At 43.4% G+C, this 26,910-nt stretch overlaps 1 protein-coding gene across 1 annotated transcript in view; it reads right to left on the bottom strand.

Moving 5' to 3' along the window:
- The window catches only part of Slc24a3 (solute carrier family 24 member 3), a 544,045-nt gene that overhangs the window by 132,895 nt on the left and 384,240 nt on the right, over window positions 1-26,910 (bottom strand). The window contains exons 4-6 of the mRNA XM_046434889.2: window positions 25,926-26,000; window positions 19,973-20,057; window positions 19,489-19,592 (exon numbers count right to left, since the gene is read on the bottom strand). Coding sequence (XP_046290845.2) covers window positions 19,489-19,592; window positions 19,973-20,057; window positions 25,926-26,000 — 264 coding nt within the window. The remainder of the gene's footprint in view (window positions 1-19,488; window positions 19,593-19,972; window positions 20,058-25,925; window positions 26,001-26,910) is intronic.

Genomic DNA, 26,910 nt, shown 5'->3' with positions numbered 1-26,910 from the left:
CAATTGAAGTCAGCTTCAAGAACTCACACATTGTTAGTGTACAGTAGCATCAAGGCTACGTTTTATTTTTAAAAAGAAGAAAGGAAAATTACTCTGTGGAGAAAGTTAGTACATGTCCTAATTGAAAACAGAATATTTAGGAAGTGGATTTAAATAATTTTTTAAAAATCACAAGAGAAAGAACTAGAAATAAGCACAACATGTAAAAACCTCTAAACACCAAATAGTTGCAGGTGAACTGGGTAAGTACAAGCTTTAATTAACTCTGATTAATCAAAAATTTTATATAACTGGTGCAAATCTCCTCTTTGCTTGGTCATATACCACTGGAAACTATCTAGGGGTGGGCCAAATCCAGGACCATTCTGGGATTGAGATAAAGCCAGTGTGGTCTGTTATTTTTTGCTGATATCATTTGCTTGTTGAAAGTCAGATGCATCAGGAAGCCATGCAGGGCTGTCACTCATTTGTATGCAACAGATATGTGTCTGATTCCTGCTATCTGTTTACTGGTAAATCCCTTATATCTTGGAGGCTTTATTTTGTCAAATCCTTACTGTATAAGTGATATATTACTATGTAACAAATCACCTCCAAATTTCACTTCCTGGCTCCAGGCCACTGCTCTTTAGCAATGGCTTCCCATTGTTTCTGCCTCAGGGCCTTTGCATCACAGTTCATGCAACCATTTTCCTATGGTTCCTCCCTCATACCAGTCAGGTCTTAGATCCAAAATTCTCTCCTGAGAGGCCTCTATACTTCCCATCTGTGGTGGTCCCCTTCTAGTCCCTCCCTCTTACTGTGCAGCAGTGTTACCCTATTTTACTGTTTTCTGAAATTATTTCATTGATTTCTTTACTTGTTGATTTCCTGTCCATCTCCCCTCTATGAGCATACAAGCATCTGTGGCCTGTCCTTTCTTGATCACTCTCATATCCCTGAGCACCAGAAATGTCCTTTAGTAATTACTCACTGATTGAATTAGGAAGTTGGACTTAGTACTGTCTGGGGATTGTAAAATCTTCTGTTCCCCTTCATGACATGAAGCATCAGAAACTCAAATTTTCCTTGGAAATCCTTGCACAGACCTGTGAATGATGGGGCTCAGTGCAGACCCAGAAATACCAAAGATGACAGCCCAGCTGTTTTCATGTGCACAAGGCTCGGGGTGGACCAGGACACCAGAACAGCTGCTGTAGGCACCCCAGGAATTCATAGCCTCTTTTTGGATTAGGTGCATACCTGGTTTCAAGGCTGGCAAAAGCACACTTAGTTCTGAAATGAAAAATGGATTTGGGGGGGTGGTGCGGGAAACTGATGGGAAAATATGTACCCAAATTTTAAAAAGCTACAGGAAACCTTTTCTTTCTTCTGAGGGAGAAAAAGACTTCCTGCTTTCAAACAACTGCCGAGTGACTTGACAATAGCCAGCCCACTGGGTGAACAGGCGTTCAGACTCAAGAAGGATTTAGTCACAAATATGAAGTCATTTATGGAGTCTATTGATTCCATCTCTGATGGGGCCCACCTGATACTAGAGTACCCTGAACAAGTAAACAAACTCAGCTATATCCACTATCAACCCCCATTCCACATTGATCTCTTTGGAAAAGGAGAGAAATGATGGTTTGTAGATGCAAATCTTCAGTATATACCCTCATCCCCCTGCTAAGCTGCCTGAAATAATTTCTCCATCAGAAAGAAAAAGAGGCTGCCTGTTGCTTTCAGGGTTTGGGTACATCATGCTCTGCTGAGTTTATCTGTTCAGTGAGCAGATGCAATGGTGTGGCCAGAAGTGCTCAGACCAAGACCACTCAGAATTTAAGCACAGAACTGGGGACTTGGTGAGTCAGGCCCAATTGTGGCCAAATTAGAGCCAGAAACTTAATTATGCCTAAGGATCCTTTTGCTTCTAATTCACTCTTGGAGCTTTGTTGGATGAACTTCAATTCCTTGACTAGTGTCATGCTGTGTGATTACAGAGCTCCAAAGGGAGTGACATTTCCAAAGGGACTAGAATCCTGACTTCTTTTACTAGGACCTACTTTCACATTCTCTGGGTACTTGCCAAGCTTCTCCTGAGAAATCTGTCTGGGTGAACCCTGGTGTGGGTGTGGGTAGGCCTACCTTGGCTGGCAGATGCTTCCAATGGTGGCAGAAAGGAGTCTGTCTGTTTGAAGGGCATGTAAGGTGGCCTTCGATTGCCACATATGCATTTGCTGGTCTATTACCATAGGGAGAGCTGTTCAACCATCTTCCTTCAACCATCTGCATTGGATATACCCACTTTACCACAGAGCAAGGAATAGGGATTTTATATATGGGAAGAGAAAACTCTTTGGGTATTGCTGTATGTGAAAAGGGAATATCAAGTCAAGCTGTGCTTAGCATGGGGGACTGCTTTAGAGTAAATAGTGGAGAGGAGGCTACAGCTCGAATTCTGGAATTGACCAAATCTGGGTCTGAAGCATGAATTGCACTTTCCCTACCTAGGTGGCAATGAAAACCAGGCATAACATCAATGATCATAGCAGCACAATTCACAATAGCTAGACTCTGGAATCAACCTAGATGTCCTTCAATAGATGAATGGATAAAAAAAAATGTGGCATTTATACACAATGGAGTATTACGCAGCGCTAAAAAACGACAAAATCATGGATTTTGCAGGGAAATGGATGGCATTAGAACAGATTATGCTAAGTGAAGCTAGCCAATCCTTAAAAAACAAATGCCAAATGTCTTCTTTGATATAAAGAGAGCAACTAAGAACAGAACAGGGAAGAAGAGCATGAGGAAAAGATTAACATTAAACAGAGACGAGTAGGGGGAGAGAAAGGGAGAGAGAAGGGAAACTGTATGGAAATGGAAGGAGACCCTCATTGTTACACAAAATTACATATAAGAGTTTGTGAGGGGAAAGGGGAAACAAAAACAAGGGAGAGAATTAAACAACAGCAGATGGGGTAGAGAGGGAAGATGAGAGGGAAGGGGAGGGGGGATAGTAGGGGATAGGAAAGGCAGCAGAATACAACAGTCATTAATATGGCATTATGTAAAAATGTGGAGGTGTAACCGATGTGATTCTGCAACTGGTATTTGGGGCAAAAATGGGAGTTCATAACCCACTTGAATCAAATGTATGAAAGATGATATGTCATGAGCTTTGTAATGTTTTGAACAACCAATTAAAAAAAAAAAAAGAAAACCAGGCATAGCTTCAATTTTATAAAGGAGAGCCTTGGGCAGCTTTCTGGATAGATGATAAAGTCGAGGGCTTTTCTAAGGTCATTACCTTATTAGCAATGGGGGTTTGTGTGTGGAGTGGGTGGGCAAAAGCTCTCCCAAGCTGCCCCACTGGTACCGACACCATTGATTTATGTCTCTGTTTTCCTGTCTGTAGAACAGGGCAATGATAGTACTTTCTTCAAGGGGTTCTGGAGTAGAGTAAATAAAATATGTGTAAAGAACACAGTGAAACAGCACCCAGGAGCCCTCCAGTCCATGTTAGAAATAATAACTTAATACTAATACTCATCTGACTATCCGGTTTTTATTCATGAGTAGAAAAGAAGAATAAAAGCCACCTTCTTGCAACCACATTCTGATAGTCTAATTTAAAGTAAACCTTGTTACCTAAAACCTCCATTAACACATCCATCGAGTGGAAACTGGTCTATGAAACAAAACTCTACATGGAATATGGGCAGGAACTCACACCCCTCTTTCCAGGAGAACCCCAGCAGTTCACACACTCTCGCTTGCAGAATGCTGGAATGCACAATCCCAACTTGTCCCACAATGATAGACATTCCGAAATTCCAGGAACCCTTGAAGGAGACCTGTTTCAGTGGCTCCTCTGAGAAAAGGCCGCCTTGAGCCTGGGTCCTCTGTGGAATAACCAGGATGGCATTGGTGACATTTTTGGTTTTGCCAACAGGGCAGGGTGAGAAGGGGGAAAGCTGTGGTTTTAGCCCGAGGAGTGACCTTTGTGGGAACAGGAAGGGAAGGTGCAGGCTCTGGATGTGTCGCTGTTTCTTCCCATTTGTGAGTAATGATCCCCAGATGGAGGGAATCCCAGCTCCTTGACCTCTCACTCGCAGAGGTTTAGGTATTTTCAGGACAGAGCATCAGATCGAGGGGCACCAAAAGGACAAGGGATGTCTGAAAGGCAGCTGCAGAGGCTGAAAATAGAACTAGGGCTTCTAAGAAAGAGGCCCCTTGGAAAAGAGGGCCTGAATTCCCCAGAGGGGCTCTCACTCTGGACAGAAAGACATGTCAATGTCTGGGGCAACAATGCAGACGGAGGGTGGGGCTATGGGGCTGTCTCTGCGGAAAAAACAGCAGCAGAGAGTGCCTTGGTGAGCTACACCATGAGGCATAAGAAAAGGGGGGAGCTACAGAGAGAAGCAGGCAGGAGCACCTCCCCACGGACCAGGGGAGCCTCAGGAAGGACTGATGCCATGTTCATATTCAAGGTCACGCTTCATGGCTGTTGGCAACCCAAGTGTCCTCTGGATGGAGGGGAAGTCCTTGGGCAGCTTTCTTATTCTTTGTTGCAGGATCCTGAATAAACTCACCTTTGTCTTTGAAAATTTACTTACTCAGTCATCAAGTTGGGAATAAAGATAGCACCCTTCTCCTTGGTGCTGAGCAGAATAAATGACCCCTTAGTTGGTATTACAGACATTTCCCATGTAGTGGCAATTGTCTAGGTATTCTGCATACATAGACATATCTGAATAGCACAACTACCCTATTAGGTAGACATTATTATTATTTTATCACTTAATAGGTAAAAATGAGGAAACTGAGGCACAGTGAGGTTAAGTGACTTCTGCAACCCACACAGTCAAGATGTAAGGAAGGTGGCTGGGGTTGTGGCTCAGTGGTAGAGCAGTTGTCTCACACGTTTGAGAAACTGGGTTTGATCCCAGCACCACATAAAAAGAAATAAATGAAATTAACCTACAGTGTCCATCTATAACTGGGGAAAAAAAGGATTTGGGGAGACCAAGATTTGAACTTGGGCAGTCAGCCTTTAGAACCATATAAAAAACTTAGTCTAGTGCTGGTACATTTTAATACAAGATGACTAATATTTACAATCACTCTCTCTGCCCTGGCCAGAATTGGAGCTGTATATCTTAAATATCTGCTTCCATTAAAACTCAAAGAATCACACTGTATTAAAATCCATTTTCATTTATGGGAGATGATAGATGTGCAAGATTCTTTTATTTTACTGCCATAGAAATTACATTTTAGATTGATATTCTTGTTTGTTTTTTTTTAATACGAAATTATAGAGCCGCCTTTTTTTTTTTTAAATAGCATTGAAAAACAGTCTCCAAGGCCCTCTTGAGTCTTCATATGAGTGTAAAGATTCCTATTAGGGGTTCTCCTGGGGTTTAACGGCTGGACAGAATTTATCTGGTCTAGGGAGGGGTGGGTCCCTGGAGGGGGTTTATCTAGACTGAGTTGGCAGGCTCTGGAGCCGAATTCCCAGGCAAGGAGAGGGATGGGAGACAGATCTATCCCTATATAAAAGTGAAACATTTTCCACCCTGAATTGTTTTTCAACTTTGTACCAAGAACACTAAGTCCTTCCCTCAGAAGGGATTCTCTCTGCTTTCGACACAGCCCCTGGCCTTCACGGGCAGCATGAGCCAAACCATCCAAGGACTCTGAAGCAAATGTACTTCCAAGAGGAAAACAAACATTTCACCAGGGACAGGCCTGAGCTTTGACTCCCTGGGACATTTAAAAATCATCTGACTGCTCTCCTTTCAATCTTTCCTCCTAGTCCCTGAAACAGAGTTAATTCTTTGAAGAGAAAGGACAGAGGCCACGGGCAGCAGAAGCGGAATGAATCCCCCCTGGGTTGCTGCTGTTAACACAGGACAGGAGGAAGGTGGGGCCTCTACTGCTCCATGCAGGAGAATGTCACCGCACCATAGCACAGTGGTATTAGGTGTTGGTATCAGAAATGGCCTCAGAATCCCTTAAGTCAGAATCCCACACGCATTTCAGTCCCTCCTAAATCCCATAAGCAAGGCACATATAAATGCCCCTCGGAAGGGAGTCCCAGTTTCTAAATCTTGTTTTTCGCTTAGAAACGACAACTTGCATAGCCAGTCTCAGCATTTTCAACAAGAGGTTCTAAAACAAAAAGGTTTAAGGACACCACGCACATATCGTCATCTTCTAGACCAGCAAGAAGAGCTGCGGGACAATCCAGGACAAGCCCGTCTTCCCTCTGTGAGATGTGTTCTACAATCTTCCACCGCGGGAGGCCCCTGCACCCTGTCTTGTTCCATTGGCTTATGTGTGCTCCACAGAGATTAAGAACACACATTTGGAACCAGAATGCCTAGCTTCAGATCCAAACTCTGCTGTTCCTGGATGTGTGGCCTGGGGCAAGCTTCTCAACCTCCCTCTCTGGGTTCTATTTTCTCATCTGTAAATAATGAGGAAAAATAGTACCTACACCATGGGATTGATACTGCATTACATGAGTTAATATATGTAATTTTGTATTAACTCAACTGAGATCCCAGTAAAAATGAGCTATTAATCCTAAAACTGTTTTTAATTTTAAATAAAAGTAGATAATAACTGAGAGTAGAAGAAAGTGGCAATTTTTTTTTAAAAGAGAAAAAAAAGATGTTATGGGGAGGCGGAACACATGTTTTTAGAAGTTTCAGTAATAAAACATGGGGCAAAAAGAGTGGGGAGGGGGGAAAGGGTTTATGGTATAATGACCAAGACCTGAAAATGATGAATGCCAGGGGTCTGATGTTGTCTAACAGCTGCACCTAGCCCTGGAGTCTGTCAGATGCTGGCTACCACATCAATTACTCTAATTCTTATTTTCTATGCCCCAAATGCAGTTATGATTTCATCTGGGAGAAAAAAGTCTCAAACAAATAATGCACACGTGGCTACATTTCTTTCTCATCTCTGGGGAAGTGGTACATCCACTGCAGGGAAGGGAGGGTAGAACTTAGCCTCACGGACACTTAAGTGCCAGTGGACACTTGGTTAGGAAAAGACAGCCCCAGGCAATCTCTACCCCATCTTACTTTGCCAGTGAAAGCCAGACACTTGGTCCCATGAGCTCTCCCACTGCCCCAAATGGTCTGCACACTATCTGGAAAGGATAATGGCATTTGTATTTTTCTCACTTGGAGATTCAGTCCCAGTTTCCATTTAAATGCAGAGCTGTATTTACCCTACAGAAATCAGCAGCTGGTCCAGGAGGGCATATGTGTCTTACTTCACTAATGTCATACAAGAATGACTTGGAATGAGAAGGGTTGGTCTAGAAAAATGTTCAGTCATATTAGAAAAACAAAGAACACACCGCCTCCACAAACTTTCCTTCCGTTGTCCCCTCCATTTCTCTATTTTAAAATTGTAAACAGAGTCCTTATTACATGATGGATTTATAAGCAGAGATATGGATTGTCAGAAGCTCAAGGAACCTAGATTTAAGAAACCCTGATGGCAATGCAGCCTAGTATGAGCTGATAAAATGTCCACCCTCTAGCTGGAGAAAGGGTTGGTGGGGAGAGGAAGTGAAAGAAAGGAGATGATAGAGAAGGTAACGCGGGAAGCTATATGTAGTAAATGCTGTGTTTTGTAAGTGTTCATTTCCTGCATTCACCATGTGCAAAATCATGACTACCCGGGGTCCATGAAACTTTGCCAATTGGAAATTCAGAAAGACAGGTTGACCTTGAGGTGGGCAGTGTTATCCAGAGCTTAAGAGTTGCTATATTCCCGGTCTTAGAAGAAGTCAATCAGGTATTTCACCAGAAATGCTACCAACAGGAATCATGACATCATGAGAGAGTTAGGTGGCTGGGGAGGTTGGGTGGGGCTGCCACTGTTAACAGCTGTCCAGCAAAGAGGTGGATGAGTCATAATCAGAGGATCAAGCTTTTAGTTAAAGCTTTGGTTTCTACAATTAAAATTAAATTAAAAGGAATTTTTTAAATTAAAAAAATAAAAATCTCACTATTTACATCCATGAATATCCCAAAGGATCCTGACACACAATGATTGACTTCAGAATAGTTTGAATGATAAGCTTCCTACTCTCTAAAAACAAACTCTCCTGATTTTTCATAACCAATTTGTAGTCATTGGTGGAATCAACAAATATTCCTTGACCCACTTACATTGCTCAGTACAAAAATCCTATGCTTTATCTCATTCTGTCATCACCATTTAAATTCATCAGCAAATCCTTTTGGTGTCATCTCCAAAAACTATTAAGTCCAGCAAAGTCCACCTCAAAAAAAAAAAAAAAAATGTCAAGCAAGCACTTCTTAAGATCTTTACTGCGGAAAACTTTACTCAGGTCTCACCAAAGTCTTTTTCCCTGGTCTCCCTGTCCCCATTTTGCCCCATTGAGTCCTTTCTCCACTGGGTCGCTGAAGCGATTTTCCTAGAGTATTAATCTATGGTTTAAACTCTCTAAGGGTGGCTTCCCATTGCACTCAAATCCTCACCATGACCTCTGGCCAGACATGATCTGCCAACTTCTCTGAGGTCTCTATTAATCATATTTCCTTTTCTTCACCAGCCTTCAAACTGGCTCCGTCTCTGACTTTCGTGCATACTGAGCTTGGTTCTGTCTGAATATGCACTTTTCTTTTTATCTGGAACTTTATTCTCCTAGACCTTCATGTGACATTGCCTTGATGATTTGGGGTTCCTTTGAGTCACTTCCCCTGAATTATCATCACTAAACGCACCTCTCCATCTTTCCCACCAGTCACCTCTTGTCCTGTTGCCCAATGTATTTCCCTCAAGAACTATTTATTTTTACTATAATTTGATCATTTATTGGTTCACATGCTCTTTTCCCATGATCTTCCACTATCTGTAAGCTCTGGGAGCACAGGAATATTTTCTACCTTCTTCCACCCTTATGCCCCATGCCTGCACATAATAGGCAGTGGATCAACATCCACATAGAGCAGCTAATTCTGTTTCATGACTATGATTCAAGTTTCCCTCAGTTTCTGCTGTTTTAATTCACCTTGTCTTTGCTATCCCTGTGGTATGTTATGACATTCAGTTCAGCATCCTTCTAACCACCCAGGCACCCAAGATATAGTTCCTGAACATGTGTGTGCCAGGCTTCAGGGCACTGTGAACTCTGATCATTTGTCCATTCTCTCCCAGACCTATGTCATGAGTCAGTGAGTGCTTTCAATGGTGGACACTACTCTTAGTGCCATGGCTACATTGGGAATCAGGAAAAGATTGGCTGAGCTCTTGAGGGAGCTCACAGCCTAGCACTTTGATTCTCTCCTGGCAGAAAAGAGATTCTTTACACCTCTGTAGCCACATTGTGCATTCCTTCACTGCGGGAGATGGAGGTGGTCACTGAGCATGAATCTTCCTATTGCCCTTGGGGTTGCTGTTTTCTTACTCTAGCTGGTGACCCTCCCAGATCAGCATTTTACAGTGTTTCCAGGGGCAGTAGCTGTCTGTCTGCTCAGATGGTATGTTCACACTGCTTAGAGAGTGACTCATGTTCAAAGCAGCACTTGAATCACAGTCTACATTTTAAGTGGTGCCCTTTTCATTATAGAGCAGAAGGTAGTAGTATTTTGTCCACTGCATTAGACTATCAGCATTTGTAGAGGTATCTTCCCTGGAAACTCTTAATAAGACAATGCCTTATTTCTCATGCATTCTCTGTAAAGCTTATTATGCTTTTTTTCCATAACATTGACCTCTAATTGACACATTTCTCCCCTTTTCACTATGCCTCTATATAAATATTTCACTATCTTTCTTTCCATCCATCTATCCATCGATCCATCAATCTATCCATCCATATCTCCATCCTTCCTTCTACATACCTATTCACCTATCTACCTAATTACCTACCAATCAACCATCCTTGTTGTCTATTTAATATCCTGTAGCCCATTTCTAGAATGGATTTTTTCCACTATGTTCCTCTAAAGTGCCTAGAACAGTGCTTGGTACATGGTTGGCATTCAGTAAAGATTTGTTAATCAAGGAATGAACTTAATGCTTAGAGAAAGACTATTATGAACATTTCCCCCTAAGACACAATCAATAGATTATTACTCTGGATTTAAATTTACAGATGATGAAGAGACAAACCACCTTTCATTAACATTATCGTATAAAAAACGAGCCTATAATTTCCATGTTGGGCAGCCACAAACCTCAGGGTCTGGCTATAGGTCATGCCATAGACACTTTGATGGTAGCTACTTGGACTTCAAATATAAAATCTGAAATCTGATATGTTTTGTTATAGCTCACATAGTGTCCCATGTAAGTGGGGGGTGACAAGAGGTAAGACCAGAAAGTACTCTGGGACCGTGGCCTTTACTGTTCTGCTGCATATATGTGTTCACAACTTGCTAATATTTTGTGGTCCCCTTTATCACGGGAAGCTTCCTAGTGACTTTTTCCCTGGGGTGGAGTTACAAGGCCATGAGAGGAATTCTTCACTTCCCCTTGTTTGGTAGGTGGGCTTTACCTTGTACAGAAGGGGCAGGTGTAGAGGGGAGGGATCTCTGTGCCAAGTGCTGGGTGTGGCTAGGTTCAGGTGGAAGCTTTCATGGAGTTCAGGAGGAACATTCATGGCCAAGATGGTTCAAGTCCACCAGAAGAAGATTGGCCAGCACCACACACTCCTCTGAGTTGAGGGTGAAGGAGGCAAGTGGTGGTTCTCTATTCCCTTTCACCCCAGCACAGCCCTCTGTTTTCCTGGGCAGGGGGGGGGTGCTTTAGGGTGATAGGAAGGCTCTGTGCTGTGAAAGAATAGTAAGGATGGTTGCAGTATGGAAGGGAGGCTAGGGGTGTAAGATCTAAGAACTGTGCTCTAAATTAACCCTTTGAACCACACCTGAGGGAGAACTTACCATCTGCTCAGCTGGCTATACCCCTGCAGCCTCCAAACCTCCCAACTCTTCGGTTCTGTGACCGACACATTCCTTAACCTCTCTGAGCCTCAGTTTCCTCTTTTATCCTCATCAGAGAGTTATCTGAGGACCAAACAAGTGAACACAGATAAAGGTGCAAGAACAGTGCTTGATACAAAGTACGCCCCAGAGTGCATCTGTGAAAGGGAATCATAAGAAAAAATAAGCATCTGCCAGCCAGACTGGCTTTTTCCCTCATTCCATTCATCTTTCAACTCCTGTTCAGCTGCTTGTATCAGGAGAGGGACTGACTGCATGCAGTATGTGCTGTGTTTGGTGTTGTCTACTTTGTTCTGTGTTTTTACAAAGTGATGGACTGGTTTTGGTTCACTTTGGCATAAGCAAACATGGCAGATTCCTGCTATGAGCCCCACTTATCTGATTAGGGGGAAGTGGGAACATCATTATGCTCTGGAAAGAAATGTCTGTGTGTCCAAAAGATGGACATTCCTTTTGGGCAGATGTTTAGCTGCAGTGGTGGTAAGGTGCTGGGCTCCTTGTGTATTGACAGTCTATGGCAAAACTGTGGATGCTCTTTCCAAGGACATAGGCAGTGACCTGCGATTCACTTCCTGGAGCAATGTGAGGCTTAACTACATGAAAGGAATGCTCATCTCCAGCTGCCAGAGACTCCCACTTTCCTCCTTACATTTCTGGAACGATGCATGTTAGATCTTCATTACTGCTACATTCAAGCTTGATGGACACAAGGGAGGTGACCTCTTGGCTTCCTTCCACACTATTAAAGAGTGCTATTTCTGAGCACCTCTCTTGGAAGCCCAAATGTAAACAACAAGACTTAATAAAACATTTCTATGACCACGCTAAATCATTTCTAATAGCCTTATTCTCTATTGATCTGGAAATAAAAATAAATTGGACAGAAAGACTCCATGGAGCAGTCGAGTGTAAGGATTTAGAGACCTCCTGGACAAGGGAGTAAGAAGAGGACAGAATCCCCAATTAACACACAGGTAAAGACTTGTACAGACTTTTCACCAAAGAAGATGGGAAACAGGCACATGAAAAGATGCTTGATGTGGCTGTGTCACTGTAATATGCTGATTTTGAGTCCTTTGGGTATAAACCTAGGAGTGGGATAGCTGCGTCACGTGGTGGTTCCAGTCCATATTTTCTGAGGAATCTCCATGCTGCTTTCCATAGTGGTGGCACCAATCTGCAGTCCCACCAGCAATGTATGAGTGTACCTTTTCCCCACATCCTTGCCAACATTTATTGTTGCTTGTGTTCTTGATAATTGCCATTCTGCCAATCCCAACAAACCAAAGGCTGGATGTTTTCTCTTATATGCAGATGCTATTTCACAATGGGGAGGGGTGTCTAGAGAAGAATAGAGTTACCTTGGATTAGGTAGAGGGGAGTGAAGAAAGGGGAGGGGTGGGGAGGTAGAAAGGATAGTAGAATGAATCAAACATTATATGACTACATGACTGGTGTGATTCTACATGATGTACAACCAGAAAGAAGAATGAGAAATTATACTCCATTTATGTGGGACGTGTCAAAGTGCATTCCACTGTCATGTATAACTAATTAGAACAAATAACCAAAAAGAAAATAGAAGATTAAAGACCTAGCTTGTTCTAGAAATATATTAAGTATTCTCATACCCTTTTATAAAGTACAAGGTTCATTATGAGTTGTCTACTTATCATGTCTTACCATTTTGCTTTATAGAGCATTTCAATGACTAAATTCTAAAATGAACACTAACATTAAAAATAAAAGATGCTTGACATCATGATTTGTCAAGGAAATGCAAATAAAATGTCCAATGAGGTGCTACTCATTTTCACTAGAATAACTAACATAACAACAAATGAAGAAAGCAAAACAAATAATACCAAGTGCTGCTGGTGATGCAAAGTAACTAGCATCTCACACATTGTTGGTGGGAATACAAAATGGCTCAGCCACTTTGTAAAGCCATTTGGTAGTTTCATACAAACATACCTACCACACAACCCAGTAACCCCTCTTCCAGGTTATTTGCTCCAAAGAAATGAGAGGCTATGTCCACACAAACAGGTCTGGGTGTATTTTACCATCTGTGTGATACTTGCCCAGGGAAAGTAGCCATTGAAGCAGCATGTAATACTGCACAGGCTTTGCCCAATAGTCATTTATCTCTGTGTAATAACCAGGGACCCAAAGCTATGAATTTGGGGGGGTAGAACTGATCAAAGTCTTATCTTTAAGGAGAAGAAATAAATAAGGGGGGGGTGGTTCTTGATTAAACATAAGCCAGTTGGATACCTGATTCTTTCACCTGCATGGTTGGTCAGAGGACTTCAGCTGGCTCAATCAGATTTTTTGTTTAAGGACGCTAAGTGGAGGCCAGGGGGTGTTGTGGGCAAGGAGACATTCTCTTTTTCTCACTTTGTGGGGTATGTGAATATGAGACCTAAAACGGCTACAACCATTTTCTGCTGTGAAAGAAAACTACTCTGAAGAAAGGGAACAGAAGATATTAGAGGAAAACAACAATGGGCCAGGAGCCCTGACCACATCTTACCTGATGACCATTTTCCTTTGTATTTTTCAAAAGACACTAATAAATCTCCTTCCTTTAAGAAGCCCAGTTAGAGGTTTTGTTTTGTTATTTGTTATTGGTTACCTGAAACTGAAAGCCACAGAGCTAATCTAAATGTAGATCTCAGAATGGATATGATTTTAGGAGATATTTCAAAGAAGTAGAACAAGTCAGAAACAAGTTCTATGAGCCAAAGTCAAAGCCAACCCAGAGATGTGGGATGGAGATGTAGAGGCAATCTAAGTGGAGCCCGGCAGAGCTGGGCGGGTGACCTTAATGGAACTTTGGGCTTGGGAACAACAGTCTGTGTTAAGAAGATCAGGTGTGGGGCCCTGCCAGGACCTGGCCTTGGAAGAAGGGGGTGAGGAACAGCCAGGGAAAAGAGGCTACCAGGAGGCGGTGAGGAAGACTGCCTCAGGCAGATGGACAGTTAGAGGACTGAGGCATCAAGAGAAAGCCGTTCGTGCTGTGGGACTGCCTGTCCTCTAGGCCAGGGCATTAGTCATCTTTCCATCCCAGAGACCAAAATACCCGACAAGAACAACTCAGAAGAAGAAAAGTCTATTTTGGTTGATGGTTTCAGAGGTTCAGGCTGTGGATGACCAACTCCATTACTCTGGGCCTGAGGTGAGGCAGAACATCATAGCAAAAGGGTGTGGTGGAGAAAAGCTGTCCAGTTGATGGCAGCCAGGAAGGAGGGAGAAGGGAAGAGAGAGAGGAGAGAGAAGACAGGGACAAAACAGAATTCCCAAAGGCGTGCTTCTAGTGACCTCCTTCTTCTAGCCATGCCCATCTGCCTGCAGTTACCACCCAGGGACAAGGTTAAATTATTAATCCATTTGATGGATTAATCCCTGGGATGTGGTCACAGCTCTCAGGACCTGACTATTTCACCTCTGAACATTCCTACATTGCTACATGTACTTTTCATGGGACATTTCATATCCAACCCACAACAGCCAGCATTGTTCTAAGAACTGGAGTAGAGCTGAGCCTGCAGGTGGAGTTCAAGCAGGCTTGGCAGCTCTTTGGATTCAGCTGGTCTGGCACTGCAGCTGGGGATCTGCCTTCTAACAGGGACCTGCCTCTAGCCTTAGGCAGTATGTAGAAGACACCGGGAGCAACTCCATTTTCCTGGGTGACAGAACCAATGACCACTCTGGCTGGACATGACTCTGACCTTGGTTCACTTCTGCACCACACATTTGGCTTTCTTGTCACTCACAGCACCAAAATATCAGAGCATCATGCTTCTTGGGTACCATCAACCCCTGTTTATAGGTTTGTCAGCTAGTGGTATGAGCGATTCAGCCTCTTTTTCCTCAGTTCCCAGCCTCTTGGGGAATCTAGAAAATTCCCAGAATTAGGATATGATAGGTGATGAGTTGAAAATGATAGCTGGGATTTGAGGTGTACAGGGTAAACTGGTATGGGTCTTCTACTGCATATAGTCTGAATTTTCCATATATTTGATGGAAGCAACAGCCTTGCTGTGGGAGATTCCATCTGATTATAAGAGAAGCTTCTAGATTCACCTTGGCTGTGCTGAATACTTCTATCATTGATTCTGGGTCTTCATTCTTTGCATTGCCCCCAGATCCTATACCCTAAACTTCTAAAAAAAAAACCCACAAAATATAAGGATAATCATAAGACTATCATAATGCATCTAGAGATTTATTAAGTTTAAGTTTCCCTATACAGAAAGTGAATGGATTCTGCCCTCAGCAGATGTGTCAACTTTAGTCTTAACCACCTCATTGGACTCTTGGTATCCATTTATTGGCCTGTCAATAAAAATAAAGTTACTTTAAAATTCAATGGGTGTATTTCTTAAAACATTTGAGTGCCACTCAATGGGTGTATCATGGAGTATTGAGTGTATTATCTTCACATACATGAAGCTTAATAAACAAATGGTAGTTGTTATTCTTAACATTAGAGGAAATTCTCTAAATGCAAGATGTTCTGGCCCCAGACTCTAAATGGCCTGGTACTAATGCTTGTGTTTCCTCCAGTAGAATCGAAGATAAAATCCAACAGGTATCTTGTTTTAAAGCCATAGTCTTGAGTTTGCAGTAAACAGTCATGGGTTCACTCCTGTCTCCCCACCTTACCATTTCAGATCTTTGTAACTGCTAAACTCTATATTTCTTTGCTGAGGGATTTCTCTGGGCCCCCAGATCTCCTCTGTCTGTACTCAGCAGTCTGGAATGCTGGGGAATTCGTTCATTAAGAGGAATCCTTAACCAATAACTGATGGGAGTTGGTGGATAATACCCAGATCCCCCACCCCTTACAGAAGGTCCCTTAGACAGCCCGGTACCACATTCTTTCCTAATTCTCACAGAAGGATCAAATCCTAGTGGCTGCAGTGATAATTTCCTTTCTAACACACTCTGTTTGATTGCCTTTTCTTCTTTGTCTCTCTTACTCCAGGTCTTTCTGGCATTTCCTGGGATCACCTTTCAGATGAATTACTTGTATTCAAGCCCTTGTTTAGAATCTCCTTTAGGGGATACCCAAATGAAGGCAAATTTCAATTCAGATGTGAAGCCTTTGGGTGCGGCTAAGTTTTGTGTAAATGATCCAGCAGAGATAGGGTGTTATTTGAAGAAAAACAAGCCTCACCGAGATTAGATGGACCTCGCCAAAGAACATCAGGCACATTAGGGGGATGCCAGGAGCTGATGTGGGAGCTCTTTATAATAAACTGGAGCCATCTGCCGGCCTATATAACTGGAATATGAAAGTCCTAATCTGGGATGTAGTTAAACTGTTTACTCTCTGTTTGTGGTTATGTATTTAAAGCTTAACATGCTCGGAATGGTGGATTTAAATTCATAAGCACATTGTTTTACAAAATTGGCATGAAGCCCTTTCAATGCAATATGCAAAATACATTAGTAGGTTGCATCCAGAGCTTCGTGTTTTCTCTTTGTCCTTATTATTTTTTGTTTTTATATAAAGAAAACTGGTAGGACCACAGTCCTGCAAAATGCCTTGTGAGGATGCCAAGAACCACTCTCTAAGCCACTTTCTAAGAAGCAATTTCCTTCCTGTCCCATAAAACTCCCCAAAGCACCTTAGGCGAACACTGAAGCATTGGGTATGTTTGCAAACTGCAAATACAGCAGACATTTAATTACACCGAATTCATCAAAACCCTAATTGAGACAGGAGCTCAAACCTTACAGCTTAATTACTTTAATTTCAGATGGGTAACAGACTTCGTCCTGTACTGCCCTTTATGCCGAAATGCTTAAAGAGAGGCCCACGGGCGCTCACTGGTAATTCTCCCAACCAAATGAAAGTGCAGATCAACATAAATAATAATGCTAAGTGAGAACCATGATTGGATTTATTAATCACTTCAATTCCCAGTTTCTATCCTTTGCTGTAATATTCCGCTGCACCAGTTTTATCACCTGGGAGGGTTCCTCAATGTGGGGAGGTGGGCAACTTTCATTGCTTACTAATTTTTTCTGTTCCATCCACTGATCAGACAGCACAGAAGGAAGTACCCGTCCTTTGAGATTCTCCTTCTACCAACATCTCTTCATTTTCATTTGCACTTAGAAGACCTTTTCCTTGACCTTCTCTTTCCTTCTTGCCACATATCCTTGGGAAACCCTGGAGGCCTGTTAGAGAATTCCACCAACAGGTGGTTCAATTATCACAGTGACCTACTGTGGAATTTGGCAGCCAGGACCACCTTTATTGGTATTCTGGCTATTGAAAATGGTACCCAACTTGTGTTGGCTTACTGTGTGGGCCAGGTGCTATTAATATTGAACTTGCTAGGTTTCATCCTTATAGCAATGCTGGGAAGAAGGAGAATTTATACCCACTCTATAGGTAAGAAAATGGAGGCAGACAGAGCTGAAGTCACTTCTCCAAGGTCTCATAGTGAGTAAATGACAGAGTCAAGAACTCCCAGGCCAGTCTGATCCCCCAGGCCATGGTGCTTCCAAAAGATCATTTTGCTTCCTCTGAAAAGTGTTTAGGGATTTCACAAAACCCTAAAAGAGAGAACTGGATGGCTTTGAAAATCTCCAAGTGGGCACAGGATGAGGAAATTCAGAAGAAAGGGCTGGCACCCAGAATCATGGTGTGGGCTCCTTTGAACAATGATTCTAGTTATTTCTCCTCACAAGTGTGTGGGGTTGTGAATAAGCCAGCAAAGACCTCTGGAGGGATAGAGTGACAGATACCAGCATTTGCTGACGTGCAGGCAGCCACATGCCTTTGACGCAGGTGTTCCAACCAAGCTGGTGATGAACTGAGTTGCTGAAGAATTATGCACCCACGTGAATTCAAGCCATTTCATAAGTAATTAGTTTTTGTGACACTGACTAGACACCGCCCCGTCATTTGTCTCATTTCTTTACATTATCTCTCCCCCTTTGGGCTTGCTTTTGAATTAAGCTCCAGGTACAAATGACTAATGAACTAATGACAACACCAATAACGGCCAGGCTAATAATCATACTGCTAATAGTGACAATGCTAATTAAGAGAGTGCTAACAGCAACAGACTCTACTGGTGTGACTATTCATCTCTGGAAGGCAATGAGGTCTCCAAGCAGAGGACAGCCAGGGGAGAGTGACTGGCAGTGAAGGCAATGATGGAGACTCATTTTTTTTTTTTTTGGTGTTAACCACATATGTATGAGAATTTAAAAACACTGTAATATGGGTCCAGAAAAATCTAAGACAACATATTATTGAGCAAAAGGATGAGAAAACAGAAAACATTGTCTGGTGAGTTGAGCAGAGCTCAATGTCCAGGAGTCCCTTATTAGAAGGAATTTGTGCACTTGGGGGCCCTGGAGCTAATTCCTGATGAGATCAAAGGGTCCCATTTGCCCATCACTCAGGAGTAACTAATACACCAGGCATCCCGGACAAATCCATCCATGTAAAGATGGTGGTGATAAAAGTGGGCCATATACAAGAGCAACAGTGTGTTGCAGTATATACAAGGTGGAGACACTGGAGTCAGGCGTTAGAGATGGGCAGCATGGGGTGCCCTAGCTGGCTGCTGAAAAATGGAACAGCCTGGTAAAGAGTATATTAAAAGGTTGGAAGGTGCATTCCTTAGCCTCTTAGGATTAACAGGTTGCTCAATTTTATAAGTGGAGCCTCCTCAAATGGAATTCTTGAAGTTGCTTTTTTTTTTTCCTAGAAGACACTGAGCCTTGGGTGTTTGGGCAGGGAGTTCAGGATTATAGTTCTTCTGAACAAAGTCCCTGTGGAGTCATAAATCTGCATACCTTTCGTACTGCTCCAACACACTGTGCCCATCACCACTCAGGAGCCTCACATTTTGGTGACTTCTAAGAAATTCCCCAAACGGACACCAGTGTACATAAAGGAAACAGATCCTTATGATTCCCTAGCAGCGGGATAATCTCCTTAGCTAAAAGGGAGGTCTGTGAAGCCCCTCAGAACCTCAAAATCTAGCTAAAGCAAACAAGTAAATAAAATGCTCCTCTCTGTCCCTATAAAAAGAAAAGCTGTGTCCTAAACTGTTTTTTGGTAGATGATATTCCAGCCCTCTATCTCTCCCATTTATTTTATTTTCTCTCAAGCAAAACCAGATCTAAAATTGTTTGAAGTCATTCTAGTTCAGATCAGTAACCCATCAAAACGAGTGGGACACATTCAAATTTGTGACTTGCGTCTTTCAGGCTGGTTAATTATTTATGTGGACTTGGGGATTCTGAATCCCATTTTGCTGGAGACATTTAAATAAGGATGGCTTGACAGTGTCTAGTTCCCACAGGTTCAGCCTCCTAAGGTGTGAGGCCCTCAATCACCACTGCCCAAGTCTGCTGCTGGGCCGCATTGTGAGTTGTGAGCCAAAAAGGACCATCTTGTGCCTCAACTTTGCCTCCTCTTCTCCAGATGCTTTGTTCCTTCATCATGAGGAGCTGTCCGTCTTACCTGCCCTGCAAAGAGCCCACAGACGCCAATGATGCACAGGATATTGAACACGGCTGAGCCCACGATGGTGCCAACTCCTACGTCACCCTTGGTGATGAAGACCCCTGAAACACAGATCCAATGTCAGCCTGCTTGGGGTGGCCCAGTTGAATTCCAAGGTGGACCCGGGGCCTTTCATAACTGCTAGACTGTTCTCAGGATCTGTAGGAAACAGCCAAGGGTTGGAGGGAGCTTCCTAATCTACAGAGTGAAGACTATCCCACAGGAGCATCGGTCCTGGGTCAGGGACACATTCATGCATGGCAAAAGCATCATTTAAATAAAATAGCTGGGAAGTAGATATTCGGCTTGGGGCCCTGGACTCTTATTTCCTTTCACTGGAAAGAAAACCCTGGCCTAGGCCATTTGTCCCCAGTGCCCCCTCTCCATTTTTTTCTCAGATAGATAGGAAAGAGCTGAAATCCTCTCAGCTGAAATCACCTACCTATGACTGATGTGAACAGCTCTGGGGCTGAGCTGCCTGCTGCCATAAATGTGGCCCCTGCCACATCTTCGCTGAGGTGCAGGCGCTACAGAGGAGCAAAGACAAAGCACAGGTGAGTTTGGATTCTACCTGAGAACAGAGGTGACTGTGACTCTGAGGTCCCAGGTCCCGAGAAGGCCAGGACTAGGTCCCCAGTGAAACCTGGGGGCTGAGTTCAGTTCTACTCAGCCTCCTTCCCATCCTCCCAGAGTTGGATCACTCCTGCTGGACCCCTTGATGGACCAAAACTCCTCTTAGCATCCTCCTCACAGGAGGGGTCCCAAATCCAAGTGCCCCAGGGGCCATGCTGATGACAGGAAGGTGTGGAGTGGGTGGCGTGGGGTCACAGTGGATGACAGGCTCAAGGCAATGAGGGGCATTCACCTCCAGCCTAACAGCAGCATTGCCAGTTCCCTCAGTGTTGCCAGACATTTTGATTTTAAAATAGAGGCCAATAATCCAGATTTATATGCAAAATATCCTGATTTTTTTTTTACAATGCTTTGATGATCTTGGGCAAAATAAGGTTCATGGCCACCAGTTTGTGAGCTTTCATTCTGAGGCTTAAAGGAGGCTGCTGAGGTGTGTGTGTGTGTGTGTGTGTGTGTGTGTGTGTGTGTGTAGGTCACCTTCCTGCAACTCTCTCCCCAACCTTGATGGAGTCCTCAAACCCTGGGCGTTAGAGTAGGAGTGGGGGCTTGAGATGGGGAAAGGTGATGAGGTATCTGCTCTGCTGAGGTATATGCAACACTCTCCAGGTCACCCTGCCTGTTAAACCAAAAGGTGATTTGCAAGAAGACAAGACAAATACACATTAGAGATTGTTTATCTTTTCTGCCTTCTCTCATGATCCAGAAAGTAAGCTCCTGGCTGGCAGAATGTAGCCAGTTCTGTCCTGGAGTTCCAGCAAAAACGTGCCAGTCTGGAATGCCATCGTCCTTCTTCCCAGATATACCAGTGGCTGCATTTCCTTGCTCAGCCATAGAGGGGCAGCATGGCCTTGGTGGAGGTTGTGGATCCACTGCCTGCTGGATCCCAATGGACTGAAGCAGGAGTCCTGGTTAAACAATTTTATCTGACATCCTAGGTCCCTAGGTCCCTTCGCTCTGGACTCAGTAGCTACATACAGAGTATTGAGGAGACTCCAAGATGGAACCTCAACACTGAAAGCTGTGCCTGTGAGGGATACCTGAATACTCCAGTTGCAATGAGGCAGGAGACTAAGGAAGGCAGCCTAACTCAGAGCCTGGGCTCCCTGGGTGGCTTGCCTTGCCCAGACTCACCATGAGCTACAAGCCTTGCAGTGCTGTGGTTTCTTTCCAGGGGGACTCATGATGGCATTAGCTGTAGCCTTCCAAGCTTGGGTTCATAGCCTATTACTCTCTTTCCTTCCTTCAGTCCGTTTGTTTCTTCTTCCACATGCTCTTCCATTTCTCACTCTCTCTTCCCTAATTCACTCTAGTACTGGCAACATCTCACTGGACTCTTAGAATTACCACACAAGGGGTCTTCCTGTCTCTGAACTTCCAAATACCACAACCAAGTCATGGAAAGTCTTCCCCAGCTCCTGTGAGCATGGAATAATTTCTAACACCCCAGCCTGACATCCAGGTTCCCTCTGACCTGATTCAAGCCCCTGTTCTCCCTCTCTTGGTTTGGTGGCTCAGACTCTCTCTGACCATATATTTTTTTCCTTGAAATGCTTTGCCAATGAGACCTGCCCTCCAAGCATAAGCTCTTCCTGGTGTTCCAGGCAGAATCCATCTCTCTCCCTTTTCTCTCTGCACTGTCCAATTATTCACAACTTCACCCAGCCCTCTGTGCATCCAGGAAGATTGGCTTCAGGAACCCCTGTGGACACTAAAATTCTCAGCTGCCAAGTTCCTTATATAAATCAGAGCAGCATTTGCATATAGCCTACACACGTTCTCCAGCCTACGGTAAATCATCTCTGGGTTGCTTAGAATTCCCAACACAATGTAAATGTTATGTAAATAATTGTTATACTGTATTATTTAGGGAATAATGACAAGAAAGTGTGTCTGTACATGTTCAGCACAGATGCAATATTTTTCTTGAATATTTTCCATCTGAACTTGAATACTTGGATATGAAACCTGAAGACACACGGGGCTGACTTTATCATCCTGGAGCCTGTATGTGTCCTGTAAGCTCTGGGATGGCAAGGCCCAGGCTGGATCTCGTCAGTTACTTCTGAAGCCTTAGGCATAGAACTTGGCCTGGGCAGAGCCCAGTTCAGTGTTTGTAATACATGGGATGGACCCTGCCCCATGACCGAAGGGCATCACTCAAGGATCAGAAGGTCCCTGGAAACCTCAACCTGGCCCTGAAAGCCTTCTCACCCTCCTTATTCAATGTTGTCTTCTCTCCTCTGCTTGATCCAAGGCTGCCACTGCTGGGGTCCTTCAACTCACGGGCTTTTGCTCACTTTAGTTGTCTTTGAAACGCCTCTTTTCCTTCTTTACCTCCTCAGTGCAGCTGAGTATCTACCCCCCATGGACATAGGATCACTCAACACTCTGGACACCTTCATGTGTCCCATGATGAACCTCTTGGATGTCCAAAATCTAAGGACTGCTAATCCACATAAGGGGAAAGGCAGGTGATAAGGGTGACATGAACTTTGCAAACATCAAGGCCTGACCCACTACTTGCTTGTGAGATCATCATGTGGATCCTCTTCTCTTTCCTATTCCTTGTCTCCCTCAACCTCCATTTTTTTTTTCTGATTTCAACTTAAAACTATTTGAGACGGAGAATCTACCCCTCAGCTGTTGCTTTACTGAATAATATGAATTTCTTTCATAAGTCATATTCACAAAAGCTGCAAACAACATCTTTTTGAGTTTCTCTCCCCACTCTCAGTTTTAGTCTATGGGCAACTACTGACGACACACTACCACATTCCTCAAGGCAGATGAGGGAGAGCCAAGGTAATACACAGAGGCCTGGCACAGAAAGCCCCCTAGGCCACTGTGGATGGACCAGCACTGTGGTTCCTAATCTGGCAAGAAAATATAGCTCCAGAGAGAACTGATCACAGCTCTCTGAGAAGATGTAAACATGGGATCTCTGAAAAGCTGTAACTCTGTCCCTAACCCACAGACATGATGTTTGCTGAACAATTAAGGTTGTCTAAAGTCCACAGAGCCACACTGTCTCTCTGGGAGACATGTACCCTCTCTTGTTATATTGATCTTATATTGATCTTGTTATAATGGACTTAGGTGGTGGGAGCAGGGAGAGCTTGGAAAAGTGGTCCCTTTTCTGTGCCCATCCCTCCTGGGTGCCTATGGGCTCTGGAGTTGGAGTCAATCTTGACCAAACCATGGCCTGATATAAGCTCATCTCTGCAGTTGACTGGCAACAAGAATGAAGACTCCAAGGAGTTCAAGCCACCTTGGGTTCAGATCATGACTCTACCCCTAGCTAGCTGTGAGTCCTGGGGAAAGATGCTCAATGTCTCTGAGCTCTGACTTCTATGTTCCTAACTCACCTGGTAGAGTTTGAGGAATGATTAAAGAGGCAATGAGCACATTCATACCATACTCACTTAGTAATTGATCCAGTTTCCAGCCCAACAAGGATTGAAGAAAAATAATAATTTCCCCTCATTAAACATTTTCTTTCCTTTTCCTCCCATCTTAACCTTTCCCTTAAAAAGCTCACCTCTGCCCTCTTTTTCTGCCATTTGACAGCTCTTTGATTGCTTCTCCCTATAAGGGCATGTGCATTCTTGCTGGCAAGTTCTATGGATTTCTTCAATTAAGTTGAACCCATGATGACAACTGTATATATATTTACAGATCATAACAGCTTTGCTATTAACAGTAAGAAAGTTGCATGGGAATGAGACAGAGTGATTTTGCTTTGCATAAAAAATAAACCCCAAACATTGGGAGAGTCAATTCTCAGAGTCCTGGGTTCCACATCCCACAGATTCAACCAACCTCAGATGGAAAATATTCAGGAAAAATGTGGCATTAATATTGCAATTATACTAAACACATGCAGACTTTCCCCCTAGTCATTATTCCCCAAACAATAAAGTTAAGACAACTTTTTACATAGCGTCTATGTTATATTAGGTATTTAAGTCATCTAGGGTTGACTTAAAGCACATGGGAGGATGTGTGTAAGTTATCTGCAAATATCATGCCATTTTATATGAAGGATTTGAGCATCCAAGGATTTTGGTATCTATGGAGATCCTAGAACTAAACTCCCATGGATATTGAGGGACAACTGTACTTCAGTCACAATAACCCTTTGTTATAAGGTGACCCTGTCCCTGGGCTGAATCACTGTACCAAGGACTCTCATACCTGTGCACCCTACATCTCAGACACCACTTCACTTTCCTTATCCTACTGCCACTGCACAGAGGAAACCCACTTCTGCAACCTCTGCAGGGTTACTGTGGAATAATCATTTGCTTATTTATACACACAAAGAACTCACAAACTTCCAGGGTGTTGAAGAAGCTGTTTAAGTTAATGGTTTTCTAAGTGTATTTTCCAGACCAGCAAACTTGGCATTACCTGAGAACTTATTAAAAATACAAATCCTGGTCCTCTTCTCCCTCATCTCCTAAGACCTACTGAATCAGATGCTGTGGGGAGGAGGAAGGAAAGGGAGGGGACCCCAAGCCTTGAGGACGAATGGCATAAAGAAACTGGAGTTCCGGATGGGCAGTGTCTGAGAGGGAGCCTTTCTGAAAACTGAGATTCTGAATCTGAAATAGGTAAAATAAATAAATAAAATGCAGAGCCTCCAGATAAAGGAAAACTGTACTTCAGAACAGAAAAAGGGATGAAAGAGGCAAGAGAATGAGAGAGTTCTAGATAGGCTGAATTTTTTTTTTTTTTTTTGATGAAAGGCATTTGACTTGCTGTTCAGCCTGGTGTTCACTGTGATGATTTCTATCAGAGATATTTTCCTGAGCTCTGTGCCCAGTTCTTTCATCTCAGTGCCTTTCAGGCCAATGCTCAGAGCATCTCTGTACATATGTAAGGGAGGATGATTGACAGGGCAGGTTCTCACCCTGCAAGGACCCCATGGATCACCAAAGCAGCAGAAGGAAATAAGGGAAAGGAGGGTGGGGGAGGGGATAGAAAGGAAAAGCAGGATTTAAATGAGGAAAAGAAAATGGGGGCAGGTCAGACCACAAGTATAGCTGACCCTCCAGATCCCAGGGTTCTGAATTTATGAACTCTACCAATGATAGATGAAAAATACTTGAAAGAAATTGTGTCTGTACTGTACATGTACAGATTTTTGTCTTCTAGTTATTCCCTAAATAACACAGTATAACAATTGTCTACATAGCATTTGTAATTTATTGGTATTTTATCTAATCTAGGGATGATTTAAAGTATATGAGAATGTATATATACATTGTAAATACTGCACCATTTTACACAAGGGACTTGAGCCTCCATTGATTATGATATCCTCAGGGAGTCCTGGGATCCACCCCCATGGACACCAAGAGACAACTGTATCTGTTATGGCCAAATGGAGCAGGAAAGTTGGCCATGTGGGTTAAAGTCCAGCCTTCTACTGGTGTCATGAAGCGCTCAGTGGATTGATGAGGATTTTGTGCTAGGGGCTAGGGCTTTGGCTCAGTGGTAGAGCACTTGCCTAGCATTTATAAGGCGCTGGGTTCGATCCCCAGCACCACATAAAAATAAATAAATAAAATAAAGATATTGTGTTCAACTACAACTAAAAAAATATTTTTTAAAAAAGATTTTGTGCTATTACTGTCCTTTCTCAAGCAAGTGGATGCCTGGCATCTAAGACTCCCGGTGGGCAAGGAGGCTGGAACATACTCAGACACAGGTCCCTTTCCAGGCCTCAATCAGACACAGTGAGAATGCAAAGCATGTACCTCACAGATCTTTTCCAAGGAGGGGACGAAGAAGTCATCACACACAATGGCCAGCGCGTAGAACATGTACATGGCCTGGAAGAGAAGAGAAAGAGTTTACGTTACAGTCAGGCAGAGCCAGTGGTGAGGGTCCGGCTACCTTCTGCTTCAGTCATGTTCTCTGTTATCATGATCTTAACTCAGAGTAAGTCTTTACCATGCCCACAAGAACCTGTGCGACTTGGCCCAGCTTCTCTGACCTCATTGCTGCCACTCTCTTCCTGTCTACGTCCTCATTCTCCAAGCTTGCTATGGATGCCCACTGCAGGGCCTTTGCACCTGCTGTTCTCCTCTGCTCAGACCCCCCATTCCCCTACAAAACCCTATTGACTCATTCCATGATGTCCTTCAAGTCCCTGTTCAAATATCAACCTAACTCTCCTCTACCATTTCTCTTTACCCCATTACCTTGCCTTCTTTCTTTTTGATATATTATACATTAATTTTTCTGTTGCCAGTTTTCCTGTCCAAAAGATCAGGAGGAATGAACTTTATTTTATTGTTATGGTTTGAATATGAGGTGCCCCCTAAAAACTCACGTGTGAGACAATGAGGAATGTTCGTGGGTAAAAAGTTTAAATTGTGAGAGATATAACCTAATAAGTGGATTAATCCACTGATATGGATTAATTGGGTGGAAACTGGACAGGTGGGTTGTAGGTGGAGGAGGTGGGTCATTGGGGGTGTGACTTTGGGGTTTTCATTTTGTCCCTGGTGAGCACAGCTCCTTATTGGCATGTTCTGAGTTGCTTTCTTTGCCATGCCCTTCCACCATGATGTTCTGCCTCCCTTTGGGCCCAGAGCTATCGAGTCAACTGACTCTGGACTGAACCTCTGAAATCGTGAGCAAAAATAAACTTATCCTCCTCTAAGTTGTTCTCTTCATGACTTTTGGTCACAGAATGCAAAGCTAACTAAAACACAATTATTGATATATAACTAGAAG

This window comes from Marmota monax, unplaced genomic scaffold (genome assembly GCF_021218885.2).
Source record: "Marmota monax isolate L192 unplaced genomic scaffold, Marmota_monax_Labrador192_F-V1.1 WCK01_AAM20220418_F8-fsc00005, whole genome shotgun sequence".
Taxonomy (NCBI): domain Eukaryota; kingdom Metazoa; phylum Chordata; class Mammalia; order Rodentia; family Sciuridae; genus Marmota; species Marmota monax.
The sequence above is the reverse complement of the archived record's forward strand: the minus strand, read 5'-3'. Positions and strand labels throughout refer to the sequence as shown.